The 14,097-nt window shown below is 44.8% G+C and overlaps 1 protein-coding gene across 3 annotated transcripts in view; it reads right to left on the bottom strand.

Annotated features, from left to right (window-relative positions):
• The window catches only part of KCNH1 (potassium voltage-gated channel subfamily H member 1), a 176,625-nt gene that overhangs the window by 116,323 nt on the left and 46,205 nt on the right, over positions 1-14,097 (bottom strand). For all 3 annotated transcript variants that reach the window (XM_057398489.1, XM_057398488.1, XM_057398490.1), the window contains exon 7: positions 8,176-8,605. In XM_057398489.1, the coding sequence (XP_057254472.1) occupies positions 8,176-8,605 (430 nt within the window). The remainder of the gene's footprint in view (positions 1-8,175; positions 8,606-14,097) is intronic.

Raw genomic sequence — 14,097 nt, 5'->3', positions numbered from 1 at the left:
GCTGGGGTACCTTGTTATTTTCCTTATCCTCCTCATTACTGCCAAATAATTCAAGGCAAACACTTAGAAACACTGTGCAACAAAGAGAAAAAAGGCAATTATCTCAAACATCACTCTGGTGTGAACTCTTCCCCGTATGCTCAAAAAACCCAAACCATCAACACTTCACAGCTTTCATCTTCTCTGCCGTCAAACACAACTCATTTTTGCTGCCTTCTGCATAGTAAGACATAACACCTCGCCCGGGGTTCCTGTATTTTTGCCTATTTCCCCAAACCAGGCCAGGAAGCAATGTCCTACCATATTAATATGTTCACAAACCCCATGTTCCTTCTTCTATAAATACCACTTTGAAGTGTGTTGGGTGAGGAAATGACTAACCCCAGATGAACGGGCCACTCCTCATACAGCCGTGGTTGGTAGCTCAGGCAGATCTATGATAGCGTTAGCACTGGTGGCGTGAACCTGAGCAAAACCTTCCAGTCCATCTTAGCCTGGCGATGGAGCTCCCCATTTACACACACGTCACATGAAGTCCACCCTTCTGCCGGCTTTGACACCAGTGCTGTATGTTCCCATAGAAGCAACCCTGAAAAACTCTGCAAGCCCTAAACGTCCTTATCCAAAGAGGAGGCAAATTGAAGAGCTAAAATGGAGGGCTTGGAGCTTGCTGTGTTCTGATGTGTGTCAGCACTGACCACATCTCTCCAGCATGCCCTGTCTGCATTGAATAGCAATGATGGAACTCAGTACAGGCTCATCGGTGGGTCGTCTAACTTCCTTTACTCTTTCTTACCAAGAAAACCTGATGTATTTTCCCACTTCGAGATAACCAGACCAAATCCTGCCCTGACAGCCTCATTAGAACCATCAGGGAAACTGCTGGCACTACCTCTTCACTGAAACTTAGAAACTGTACTGGAAAACTGAAACTGCAGCTGAGAAACATACCCACGACACTTGGGGGACTCATTCTAATGGAGAAAGCATCCCAGCAAGGTAACATTAAGGAATCCCAAACAGGTGCTTAACAATTACAGCAGTAACACACCAGCTCTTCTAACACCACGACTAGCATCCAGTGAGAAGTAATAAAGCACAGCAGAGACTGTGAGGGAATAATGTGCCAAGACTGTCCCTACTTAAACAAAGAGATTTTGTCGTCTTGCCAAGGTTGGTGACAGACAACAACTACCCAAGAGACCACTCTGAGCAAGGCAAGGTTTCTTTTTCCTTTCCCAGCATGTCCCCAAATCACAACACTGCACTCGCAATAACCATGACTGGGGGAAAAGTTGCTCTGGGTTTGAAGTCTCGTAGGTCTTTGTGCTTAGCCCGAGTGATACCCTCAGCAAACCCTGGCACACGGCTGACCCTCAGTTTCAGGCCATCAACTTCCAGCTAAACCAATTCCAACATGCCCCTGCCCCCCATCCCCTAAAAGGGGTACTAGGGGTACGTATCTCAAGTCCAGAGGAAGCCATGAGGATGCTCAGGGGCTGCAGCACCTCCCATATGAAGACGGGCTGAGAACATTGGGGCTGTTCAGCCCAGCTGCGTGGAGACCTCAGAGCAGCTTCCAGTGTCTGAAGGAGGCTACAAGGATGCTGGAGAGGGACTCTTCATCAGGGACTGCAGCGACAGGACAAGGGGTGATGGGTTCAAAGTAAAAAAGGAGAGAAGCGAAGCTGTGGCTGCCCCATCCCTGGCAGTGTTCAAGGCCAGGTTGGACACAGGGGCTTGGAGCAAGCTGCTCTAGTGGAAGGTGTCCCCGCCAGTGGCAGGGGCTGGAACTGGATGATCCTAACGTCCTTTCCAACCCAAACCATTCTATGATTCTATGTTTCTTTTGTCATAAGATACATATCTGATAAGTACACACACAGCATGGCCACATCCATCTGCTCTAACGATGGTGAACTGCATTATGAGGGGAATACCATGCCTTAGGAACATCATCATACAATTCTGCAACGCAGCTGCATTTTACTCAGGTTTTTTCATAGCAGCAGTCTAGTTTTCATCAGTTCCCGTCTCTCCTTGTTCACATGTGCCTCTGAATACCTCCTGCCTTGCTGAGGGTCACCAAAGCACATTAATTCCCTGTGAGCTGTGAAGGAGCATCACTGACCTGTCTCTCAGGATACCAGCCACCAAGATTTTCCTACAGCTCAGAGGGATGTCCACATGACTAGGGCAGAATTCTGCTCCTTTCAGCAAGAGTACTGTAAATAAAATTACCTCGTTGTGTTTTCAGATTTACTTAATGTTATCCTCATCCCTGGTTTTGTATCTAATGAGAAAGAAGCTACTCACGAAGCTGAACAATGCTGAGACAGCCGTTCCGCACTCCTTGGGTCCGTTGTCTACCTTAATCACAGAGGAGCTGAAGGGCTGCAGGACCGCATGGTGCTTGTGTTGCACAGCATCAGTGAAGATGAGAGGCTTTGGTCTCTGGTCTGTTGTGATTAATGAACTTGGTGGCTGACAATTCATTACAGGATGAGAGCACGCTTGTCCAAGAGCCTGACCTTTTAACTCCTACTTTTGCTCCATTTCCATGATCGCTCTCACTGCGTGGTCCGGTTACAGTGTTCAGGGGAACTTAGGATTTAGTTTGGCATTCAGACATGTGTGTCTTCCTCAGCAAACTGCATACTTTGGATGAGCCAAGCCCTATAGTTCCAGGAAATTCCTACCTAACAAGCAGAATTTAACATGAACAGGGTCTTTCGGTGTCACTGAGAACACCAACAAAAGATCGGTTGCACCTGATGATCTTAAAGGTCTTTTCCAACCTAGCTGATTCTATGATTCTCTGAAAAGGCTCCAGAAACAACAGAATTTGCTCAGCTGCTCAAAATCCAGACAGACACGTGTCCATCAGCATTAGGGTATGTTAGAAGTAGAAAATACACCGCATTTTTAGAACTGTTCATCCCTACTCCACCTGCATCACGGGGGGATTGCTGACACAGTGCCCCGATAGGAAAACTGCAAATGAAAGGCCTCTGCTATTGCTTAGGAAACCCAAACACCACGCAACCCAACGTGACAGCTTCACTGAACAAAATATAGGAGAACTGTTACTTTCAGGCACACGTTTCCCCAGGGAAGGAACTGAAAACTCACATGGCTTTTTGTCTCCCCTCAAGTCTTTCCACAGCCCCAGACAGCGGTTTCCAACCTGGTTTTCTGTAACATCAGCCTCTCTCAAAGATCCTCCTGTAGACATACTCCCTACTAATTAGCAATTTTGTGGCCATCTGTGAAAAGGGACAAGCAAATATGTTTTGACTCATTTAAAATGAAGCTGAGGATTTAATTGCCTTTACTTCCAGTAGGAGCACTCATCCATCTCTCTCTACATACACGTACACTCAATACATAAAAGTGAGGCAAAACCATGCAAGTCAGTTCATTGACAGATGTGAAGACAGTTTGCTTTACAAAACTATAATTTACCATATGTTCAGGAAAAACAGCTACGCAGTAATATGAATTGCATATCTTAGCAATAGCATCAAGCCTCCACAGAACAGAAATCCGTATGAGCAACCCCTGGATACTTCATCTCTCTTTTTGGATCATTCATTGCTTCCAAACAGATGTACATCATTTGAGGTCAAGAATCAAAAGCATTTTTCAACAACGCGTGTTCCCTTGGAGCTGACCCCTGGACCACACATCCCTAGAGCGATAAGGTCAGTATTGCAGTCCTTCACAAATCCTGTAAACCCCACCAACCCCAGGCTGAACACCCAATATCCACCTCCATCGAGCCCTCCCAGTGTCTACACGCTGCTATCAGGACATGCCCACCCTCTCTTCTACAAGCTCACACACCTTCCACTTCTTACTAGGCCAACATTTGCACTCAGTCAGAATTCCTCCTGGCCCAGGGTACCTTCGCTAACGTATCTCTACATTTGTAATTCAGAGTTACCCGGATTTATTACTTTATATACTTAAAAAGGAAGCAATCTTACCTACTTTTTTTAAACTGCTATCTGGCATTATGGCAAAGTACTACTACCAGTGGTCAATGGGTCTACAAAGAGGTAATGTAACATGAATGTGTTTCTGCTACGGGATCAGCTTTACAGAGGGAGTAAGCAGGGAGCAAGCGGGGAGCAGAAGGGGATGCATCAGTGGCTGAGCAGCAGAGAAAGCCAAATCTTGTCTTAGAGAAGTTGGAACATAATTACAGAGTATGAACGCCATCTCTCTGCCTGTAAGCACATTAAACACACACCGAAGGACACCAGCTAGGAACTGCTTATGCTTTCAAACATCTGCGATATTCTGAGCCTTCTGACACAAGGATCCTGTTCGGATGTCACCACAGTCCTGTGCTGACCGTGCCACACGCCTTTCAGTTTGGCAGTGGAGAAGACAGCAACAAATGTCTTAAAAACCATCTGTTTGCACAGTAACTCCTCTCCTGAAACAGAGAGGCTCCACAGACAACTCTCCAGGGTCAAAGAATAAAGGCACTGTTGCTACTCGGGACTTTCCTCCTGAGCAACAACTCAAGATGCTCAATGAGTAAACCAAGTAAACCTAGATACAACTAAACAGTAAGTTGGCTAGAAACAAGGACCAGAAAGCCCTTCACCACCTGGCAGTGCTCCTCAAGGGGAGCACCACACACCATGTCCAGCCTTCCCCAGAGATACAACTTGGCACAAGCAAATCAATTCTATTAAAAGTCATTCTGAAATATCAAACGTGGAGGAAAAAAAACCAAACCATAGGCTCCCTTTTTCTTCTTTTAAGCATAAATTCTGCATTTTCCTGACAACATAGTTTGTATCTAAATGTATGCATTTCAAGAAGTCAGCTGTTGTTATTTATGGTAATGATATATAATTATGATACGTGATAGACTGTGATTACATGTAAGGCAGAAGCTCTTCCCTGTGAGGGTGCCCAGAGAAGCTGTGGCTGCCCCATCCCTGGCAGTGTTCAAGGCCAGGTTGGACACAGGGGCTTGGAGCAAGCTGCTCCAGTGGAAGGGGTCCCTGGCCATGGCAGGGGTTGGAACTGGATGAGCTTTGAGGTCCTTTCCAACCCAAACCAGACTGCCTATAAGCTCTGAGACTGTTTAAGGTCTTCATGAACCAGGATGATCTCCACTTCAAGATAATTCAGCTTCTTCTGCAAACAAAGAGAAGACCGATATTTCAAAGTTGACCTTGCTCATCACGTTGTGACTGTGAGCCTCACTGGCCACAGCGATGTTTAAGTAGCCACCAGCTCTCTGACACAGCACTTAGTGCTATTCAAAGCGAGCAGAAGCTAGAACACAGAAAGAGATGGAAATGTTACAGTTTTCTCTCTGCTCATCTGCATCTGTCCCCATCAGGCTAATGGAAGTTTTACTGTTTATCCACAGGAGGTAAATTAGCCCAAGGGGGGGAAAAATTACCCTCCTATTAAAAATTTCCAGCCTATTTGAAGTAAAATTCTGCTGAAATCCCTTTGACATACGAATGTGCCTGTTCCACACTGTCCCTATCACGACAGGATTAGCATCTCAAACCCAATCTTGTTAACATATTGCCTTTACTCAAATAAACAAACCCAGTGACATCCTCCAAGGCAAAGAGACAGCGCTGTCTCCATTCCATACAGAAAATGGACGGATTACTTCCCTTATTTCACTGGACTATTTAAATATACACACATGACTGTACGTTTAAGCATAGAGTCTAGCTTTGTCCAGCCTGTACTTAGCCACCTCAAAACCAAGATAAATCCACACAGTTCTTCAAGACTTCTCCTCTACCAGGGAAGAAGTTAATGGAGTGATGTGTTTGAGGCTGGACCTGGCAAACCCCACCTATCTTCAACAGGAGTTTTAGGCAGTCAAACTTAGGCACTGTCTACGTCCTTCATGGAAAGAAAAAGGCATTCCCTGTGCTACTGAAAAACAGCAGCAGCTTTTCAGAATGCATCACGAGGTAGGAACTAAAACAAATGCAGTGTTAATGGCAAAGGATAAACAACAAATGACATTCCCTTTTCACCCGATAGTGGGCAGTAACACATGGCAGAACTGCGCCGTAGTTACTTATTTCTGATGCTTTGGCAATTCACAGCCCCTGTCAATGCCATGCACAGATCTATGCGGTCATCTGACGTCTGCAAAATGAGGACCAGAACAGGGACATGTAGCCACCAACTCTGTTATAAGCGAGTACCTCAGCTCGTGACAAGCATGTTACTTGTCCAGGGACTAATATGGATTTTTCTGGCACTCAGAACAAAAAGCTTTAGCCAGAAAACCTTCCAGGTTCCAACAGAGCCCACAAAATTCTTCTAAGACAGCTTTAGTCCAAGCTCAGATCGATGTCCGAGGCCTTATTCTACAGGCAAAATAGCATTGTTTCAACATAAAATCTTATGGTGGAAGAATGTCTCTCAATAATTGAGCTCTAAATAGCTGCAAACGAAACGAAATGCTGAAGAATGACCACAGCTCAAAGCTTCAGTACATCAAAAGCAATCAAGACCCTACAAAACCCAGAGAGGTAAACTCTTAATAGCGGACTGCGTAGTCACCATTCCAGCAAACACGTATTGTGAACAGCCCTAATGGTTCCCAAGCAGCTGATCACAGGATGAAGGTGCTCAGATACACAGCCACCTATAGGCTTAGAAATGTAAGGCTTCCCAAGTCCAAACACAACCGTTGCCCTCAAACGTGACTGCAGTCATGAGCTTTGAAATCGCCAGAACACTGCTTTTTACAACTGGCTGAAATGAAAGCCCATTTCAGAATTCAGAGCAGGTATCTATCAACATTCATCTTATACAAATTCCTCTCCTTTCCACCACATTTTCCCTTGTGGAAGAGTTTGGAGCAGGCACTGAATAATACCAGCTATGCTTGTCTAGCTACTATCATCAGCATAACCCAGTGATCAGGATAGCCAAAGGTCAGGATACTTCCTATTAAACGGGCACCTTCACCAGGAAATACATTTGGAAGCCTGTTTTGCGCCTCACTGTCTAATGTACCTTCTCAGGAGAAAACCACAGCATTTGCTCCAACTTTTATATGAATTTCCCTTCTGCTACATGGCGTTTTATTAGGATGATGGGACTGTTAGCAAGGGAAAAAGCTAGAACAACAAAATCAACAACTTTTATAGCTGAAATATCCCAATCCCTGAGCGATCAGGAATGCTTCTTTATACTCCTCACTAACCTTCAGCCTGCTTAACACTGCACATGCGCTCCCAGTATGCAATTCCAGTGCTGCTGTAAAATGACACACTGGAATCAGAGCTTCGCTTTTCTATCATAACAGGCACTGTGCTGCTAATTGACTTTCATTATAGATTTGGTTTTAATTTTATGCTTTGCAAGGACTGATTTTTTTCTCCTCTGGATGTAATACTGCCATACAGAAGCTTCCCTCCTTCTCCATAGGATTGTATGCTCTTCCACACACAATTAGACTTTTTTTCCCTCCTTTTGGTTCAAATTCCACCTTACCTAGAAAAACATGAACGTTGGCCACCATATGGCTCTCCATTCCAAGTAGCTCTCAAGGCACTTTGAGTGCAGATACTCCTCTGAAGTGACAAAAGCTGCACAGCTTGGCAATATGAATCCCTTGTGACAAGGAAATGCGAGCCAGAGGTGCCCGAGGCCAGTATCACCCCGGTTGCCTCAGCACATCTGGCTGCATGCTCAGCCCACAGTGGAGTTTCTGGCCTCTAGAGCACTGCTGTTGTCCCTCCCTTCCAATGTGCTCCTGGACCTCTTCTCACTCACCAAGTCACTTGTCCAACACATATAGCTCTCAGACACACAGAGATTTTGCCACCTACCAAATGGAGGCACAAAGGTTGTCTGTGCCCACCATGGGCCATTCATTTGTAACACTTCAGGCTTTCCACGTTTTACAGTTTACTTACAAGAGAGTATGGAAAGGATATTGACAGAAAATTGCTTCAAAGACGACTGAATTTTTGCTAGTCACAGCAATACTCCGACCTGCAATTTTCAACCTAACCAATAAGAAATACCTATATTGCCACCAAAACCACTTTAAGCTGCATAATAACGTTTGACATGATTCCAGATGTTCTTATGATATCAGTATTCAAGACACACAGCTAGCTGACACTGTGTGTGAGGGACAGAATCTCAAATACTTACAGCCAATCATCATCATGGCAACAGCAAAGATCTTCTCCCCATCTGTAGTCGGAGCGATGTTCCCAAATCCAACACTGGTGAGGCTGGTCATGGTAAAATACAACGAGGAGATGTAGACTGAATCCTTGCTTGGCCCACCTTCCCATTTCCCAAAGCCCGACGTGTTAAAGCGGTACGGTGTTCCTATTGACATCCCCAGCTGATAGAGCCAGCTCTCAGTTCGGATCGTGTTTGTATCCTCATCGATAACTTCATAGTCTCCTATGCTGTACCAAATGCAGGCCAACCAGTGTGCTGCGAGACCAAACACACACACCAACAGGACCAGGACCGCTGCGCCGTATTCGATGTAGTGGTCCAACTTCCGAGCCACACGACCCAGCCGAAGCAGCCGGACCACTTTAAGTGAACTGAAGAGGCTACTGATGCCCTGGAAGGACAAAAGCACAGCGACCATTAGAAGCTGATTTAAAGCTACAGCATTCGTAAGTGTGAATTCCAAAGACACGAGGGGATCCATAACAAATAGATGGTCACCAGATTAACACCCGAGAGACCGACACATGCAAAGGTCAGTGGCTCTTCTCAGGGACGGACATATGCGCTCTTGTCTTCATTCGCTAACATTTCTCAGCACCACCTTCAGGTCTACAAGTACATTTGTAAAGCCTTCAAATGACAGGCTGCTTACTGCACATCCAGTTGTGCAAGCAGACCACCCCTCAGGATCCTGATGCTATTTTAGGCTGACTGAAAAACAAACGTGGCAGTCACTGATCATTAAACCACACAAATCTAACGTTGAGCAGAACACAACCAGGCACCTACTGAATTCACGCCAGCATCTGGAGTCACAAACCAGTTACTTATGATCCTGGGCAACACACATCCTCTCGTGTCTCAGATATAAACCAGTTTGCACTACTTATCTCAGACATACCAGGAAGATAAGTAAAGAAGGCCAAAAACCACTGGAAGCACCTGGCAACTTCTGGTTTTTCCAGTGTAACAGGACATTGCCTAGGACTTTACTTTCATACATAAGAATTCACGCGCTGATAATCAGTCCTCTGACATTTCTCACACGGACTAGACAAAGCTTAACTAAACTCAAATGCCTCACTAACTAACTTCCACATCATCCTCTTCTTACGACAGCTTTGGTATCGATGTAGTATTTCTGTGCTGGTACTGCGATGGCTCCCAGGAACCAGAATTAAGCCAGCATGCAGGATTTGGGACTGTGGACGTTTAGATTTGTGATTCCATGCGCAAGAAGTTAAAAAACTGGAGCATGAGATGATCTGAATGGCCTTCCATAAAAATCCTTCTTTTCCCCTGCTCCCTCTTATCAAGACTGTTTCATACAGAGAAGTCCGATTAAAATTTAAGCAGACTGGTTTAATGGCTATTTCTGGAAATGCATAATTGCATACTTCTGGTCACCAGCTCTTACTGGAAGTTTATTTACTCCTGCATAAATAGGGCTGATTCAGTATCTTAGGCTGGTTCAGTGCACTAGAAGAGATGTTTTATTAAATAATTACATAAAGCGTATTGACTCATGCTCCCCAGGACTGCAGCAATGTATTTCCCCTTTATTTCATTAATTTGTCATGATTACGTTGACTCATTTTCAGAGACAGATGTAATTTGTTACCTGGGAACGCACTATCAATTCATATTCGGTATTTGGACAGGATCTAACACAACCTGGGAGAGGGGAGCAGAAAAGGAAGAACAGAAAGAGCAGCCTCGCTTTAAATCATCGATACATTTGGGGAGATGTGGAAGAGACCACGTGATCTGTTCTTTCAGTGCCAAACATGTCAAGTCACTGATGCAAAACTTCCTTCACAAAGGGAAGGGTTAATTCCCATTCCCAATTCATTCCATAGCCAGCTGTGGTCTGCAAGCAGTAGAGCAAAGCCTTGATGCCAAGGCAGAGAAGATGACACAGAAGGCAAAGGCCTTCATTTCCAGGGGAGGGAAAGCAGGTACTTCTGAACACTCAGTACGGAGAGGAAAAGCAAAGGGGAAAGCACAACAAACCATAACATTAGGGACTGTAGTGATAGGGCAAGGGGTAACGGCTTCAAACTGAAACAGGGGAAGTTTAGATTGCGTATAAGGAGGAAGTTCTTTACTGTAAGGGTGGTGAGGCACTGGAATGGGTTGCCCAGGGAGGTTGTGAATGCTCCATCCCTGGCAGTGCTCAAGGCCAGGCTGGACAGAGCCTTGACTGACACGGTTTAGTGTGAGGTGTCCCTGCCCATGGCACGGGGGTTGGAACTGGATGATCTTAAGGTCCTTTCCAACCTGAACTATTCTGTGATAACCGTATTTTAGAATTGGATATGGAAGTCCATTAAGTGACAGGATGGATAGTCTCTAGATTCTAGAAATCCACACTCTGACATTACAACACAGCCTCTGGCTGTTGCCACAGGACCAATGCTCATTTCTCGCCTTCCTCTTTGCAAACTTCAACAGCAGAACAATCGTGTTCTATATTTTGAGGAGCCTCCAGTCAAGGCCTGCTTTTAGCTTCAGTCTCAAGGCAGAAAGATTCAGGAAGAACTTAACAGGTTGGAATTTGGTTAATTCTTAATTGAAAATAAAAAAGAAGAATTAGAAACAATTGGGGGGGGGGGAAATCATAGGAGAATTTGGATATGAAAAATGGGAATGCAAAATAAATCATCTGAAATCAGATTTCAAACATCTCAGGCAAACTGCTTCGCTGCTTCTCCTCATTTCTCTTGGGAAATCCCCAAAACTAAGAAACTGTGTAAAAACATTTAAAATGGGCTAAAACTGCACCGCCTGGGAGAAAGCGACTCTACCAAATTCAGGGCAGACATAGAGAGAAGGAGGGCTTTTGTACAAAAAGAACTTGCTTATTTATTAGCAAATACAACCTATTTCTAAGGAAACTTATTCTTTATGAGGAAATACAGCCTTGAGTTGGTTGTGTTGAACGGCTGCACTGAAGATGCAGATTAGCCACAATATTTCACCTGATGCATTGCCAATAAAGAGGCTGAAAGTTCAGAGGAAGCTTTGTAAAAAAAACCCCAAACCGTTCTTTTTCTTTCAGCATTAACACTATTTCCTATTTGATTTCCTCAGAGGAAAGGATTTGTCTGTTCTAAACAGATCAATATCAAGGGAAAGAAAAGGCCCAGGGAAAGAATTATTCATGGAACTCTCCAAAATGACTAAGTGACAGAATTTCAAATGGGTATAAACAATGGAAACTTAATAGACTGTTCAAGGCTGATACAGTAGAGAAAACTCAGATCATTCTCCAGTTCTTCAACCAGTACTCCGGCACTAAATTTAGCAAGTAATATTTTAATACAAAAATAGATCTGCTGCATTCAAAATGGACATTTTTAGACTGCCCCTTCCCAAAACAGAACTGTACTTTGAGGTTCCTGTCCATTGCTATGCTCCCATCAGTGCAGACTGTTTTCATGTTTTTAATCACACAGATGGCAGCATGATGTCATCCATAAAAGCCTGAACTCAATTTACTCACCCTGATGTGTGTCCCACACCCTCTTAGCTCTGCTACTCCTACAACCTTTGAGAGACACATTCAGAGACACCCGGAGCTCCTTCTGCCCGAAGTGAATACGAACCTCAGTCCACAGAGCTAGAAATGGCACTGCAGGTCCCAAACGGGCACCCTGATGCTCTGCTCTAAAGGATCACTGTAAGGAGTATCTTTTAAACCCACTAATCCTTGTCCTTCATCAGGGACCGCAGCCATAGGACAAGGGGTGATGGGTTCAGACTGAAAGAGGGCAAGTTCAGGTTAGATCTAAGGCAGAAGCTCTTCCCTGTGAGGGTGCTGAGGCGCTGGCACAGGGTGCCCAGAGAAGCTGTGGCTGCCCCATCCCTGGCAGTGCTCAAGGCCAGGTTGGACGCAGGGGCTTGGAGCAAGCTGCTCTAGTGGGAGGCGTCCCTGCCCTTGGCTGGGGTTGGAACTGGGTGAGCTTTAAGGTCCTTTCCAACCCAAACCAGGCTGGGGTTCTGTGATTCTGTGATTGTGGGCAGTCAGGGAAAGCGCAAGACTAAGTAATACCCCACAGAATTCTACCTTTGCCTGATTTGCTCAGCCACAGCTCCATCTACTAGCGCTCTATTCAACAGAAACCTTCCCCCGAGGGTATGCAGAAGCTGACAAATGTGTTATATGGCCAGCACAGACAAACAGTACATTTTTAACTATATTTTGTTACAGAGAGAACTTGTGTGTAACACTTCAATCTGCAGCACTTAGTCAAACGTGGCAGAAAATGCCTAATTCCCCATAAACTTACATGAATGGCACTAAATAAAGATTCTACTGCTAATACCTGCACGCAGTTGTTGAGAAGTATTTAACAGGCTGGCAGGTTTACTCTCATTGCAGTGATGGCTGATGCATAGAAACAAAAGGGTCTGTAGCAAGCCCCCTCCAAACCAAAGGGCAAGCTCAGAGCACTGCAAGCCAGAAGAAACAATTCTCTATTTGCTGATGAAGCAAACCTGAATGTCAAAAGCCCTTAAACTAAGAAATACAACCACTCCCCCTTCCTCTCCTCCTATGCAATCTTCGCAGAGTGGAACTGCACCTCAAACTCAACAGCAAAACGGAGCAGCCTCAGTCCTAGAGGAAAGCAGGACCCACATTTTATATTCAATGAGAACGCTTCCTAAGTCTGCCCACGAAACAGTGCCAGACGTAAACTTCCACGTATAAGGCGCCATTAGACCCGCTCACTAGGTCCACTGTCAGTGCAGCCCTTGTCTCACACAGGTATCCCAGCCATGGAAGTCATCCCCTTTCCAAACGCACGATATGCATGTTTGGGCTCTAGCTTCACACCTAACAGCAGAACATTAGTGCCGTTACTTCCACATCCATAAGAACTGATGGAGAAGAGACGGTGTGATGAAGTACTTTGTGAAGTGTTTCGAAAACATAAGAGCTGTAAGCAGAGTAATGAATAGTTACTTGTGTTATGTTCCCTGGGATGAGTGACAGTGGACACTGCAGTGCTAATGCTGTACATATAAAAACCATTTGCTGCTGTTTATTTGCTACGCAAAATCAAATTCAACTCAGTTCATCGAATAATAAAATCCCACCTAGAAAGAGCAAAATACAAACTGTTTCAAGAAGAGTAATGAAAATTAACTACAGCCCTCCCAAACAAGTGAGAATCCATTTTCCCTTCCAAAGAAGATGCAGGATGAAGAACTGAAATGCAACTTTCATCCCACCTGCTTCAGCTGCAGCAGCACTCCCACTTCAGTCTGCATCACAATATTCACTTTTTAGGCCCTTATTTACTTTCCACATATACAGATGGAAAATACACCTAACCCAAGCATTAAGACTGTCTCTTTGCTCAAAGGAAGGATAATTTACCTCCTTCTTCCTATCTATTTTTAGGTACTAGCACGAATCTGTTCTACGTTTCCCAGCACTTTCCTCTCACATGGAACTTCTGAAGTTCAGGCTTCGTCTCAATTAAAGGGAGATGCAGGAGACTGAAAGTGAACCATTAAGAGAATGAGAATGAAACCAAACAAAAAAGAAGTTAATTATTTATCCAAAACGGGAGGCAACGAACTGAATGCATTGCTACGAGGAGCCAGGCAAGGCCTGGCTCTGCCTATCTGCAGGGCCATGGCACCCTGTCAGGCCATCGTTAGGACTCCTCATTTCTGTTACCTGCCTCTTCTGATTTTGTTCATGAGGCCTGGGAACATGACCTTTCCTACGGATGGCCGTATTTAGCAGCCGACAGATGAGATAACGTTATCCGCACAGGTCAGAAATCAATATCCAAACCCTCTGGTTGCTGCTGTGGTTTTCCAGCACTGAAGCAAGCAGACCTCTAGGCTCACAAAGCTTGTTTCAGT

The sequence above is a fragment of the Pezoporus wallicus genome, unplaced genomic scaffold (genome assembly GCF_028554395.1).
Source record: "Pezoporus wallicus isolate ANWC-B61680 ecotype Strahan unplaced genomic scaffold, APGP_CSIRO_Pwel_v1 contig_11493, whole genome shotgun sequence".
NCBI lineage: Eukaryota > Metazoa > Chordata > Aves > Psittaciformes > Psittacidae > Pezoporus > Pezoporus wallicus.
Note: the sequence above shows the minus strand (reverse complement) of the source record. Positions and strands in the feature narration are given on the sequence as shown.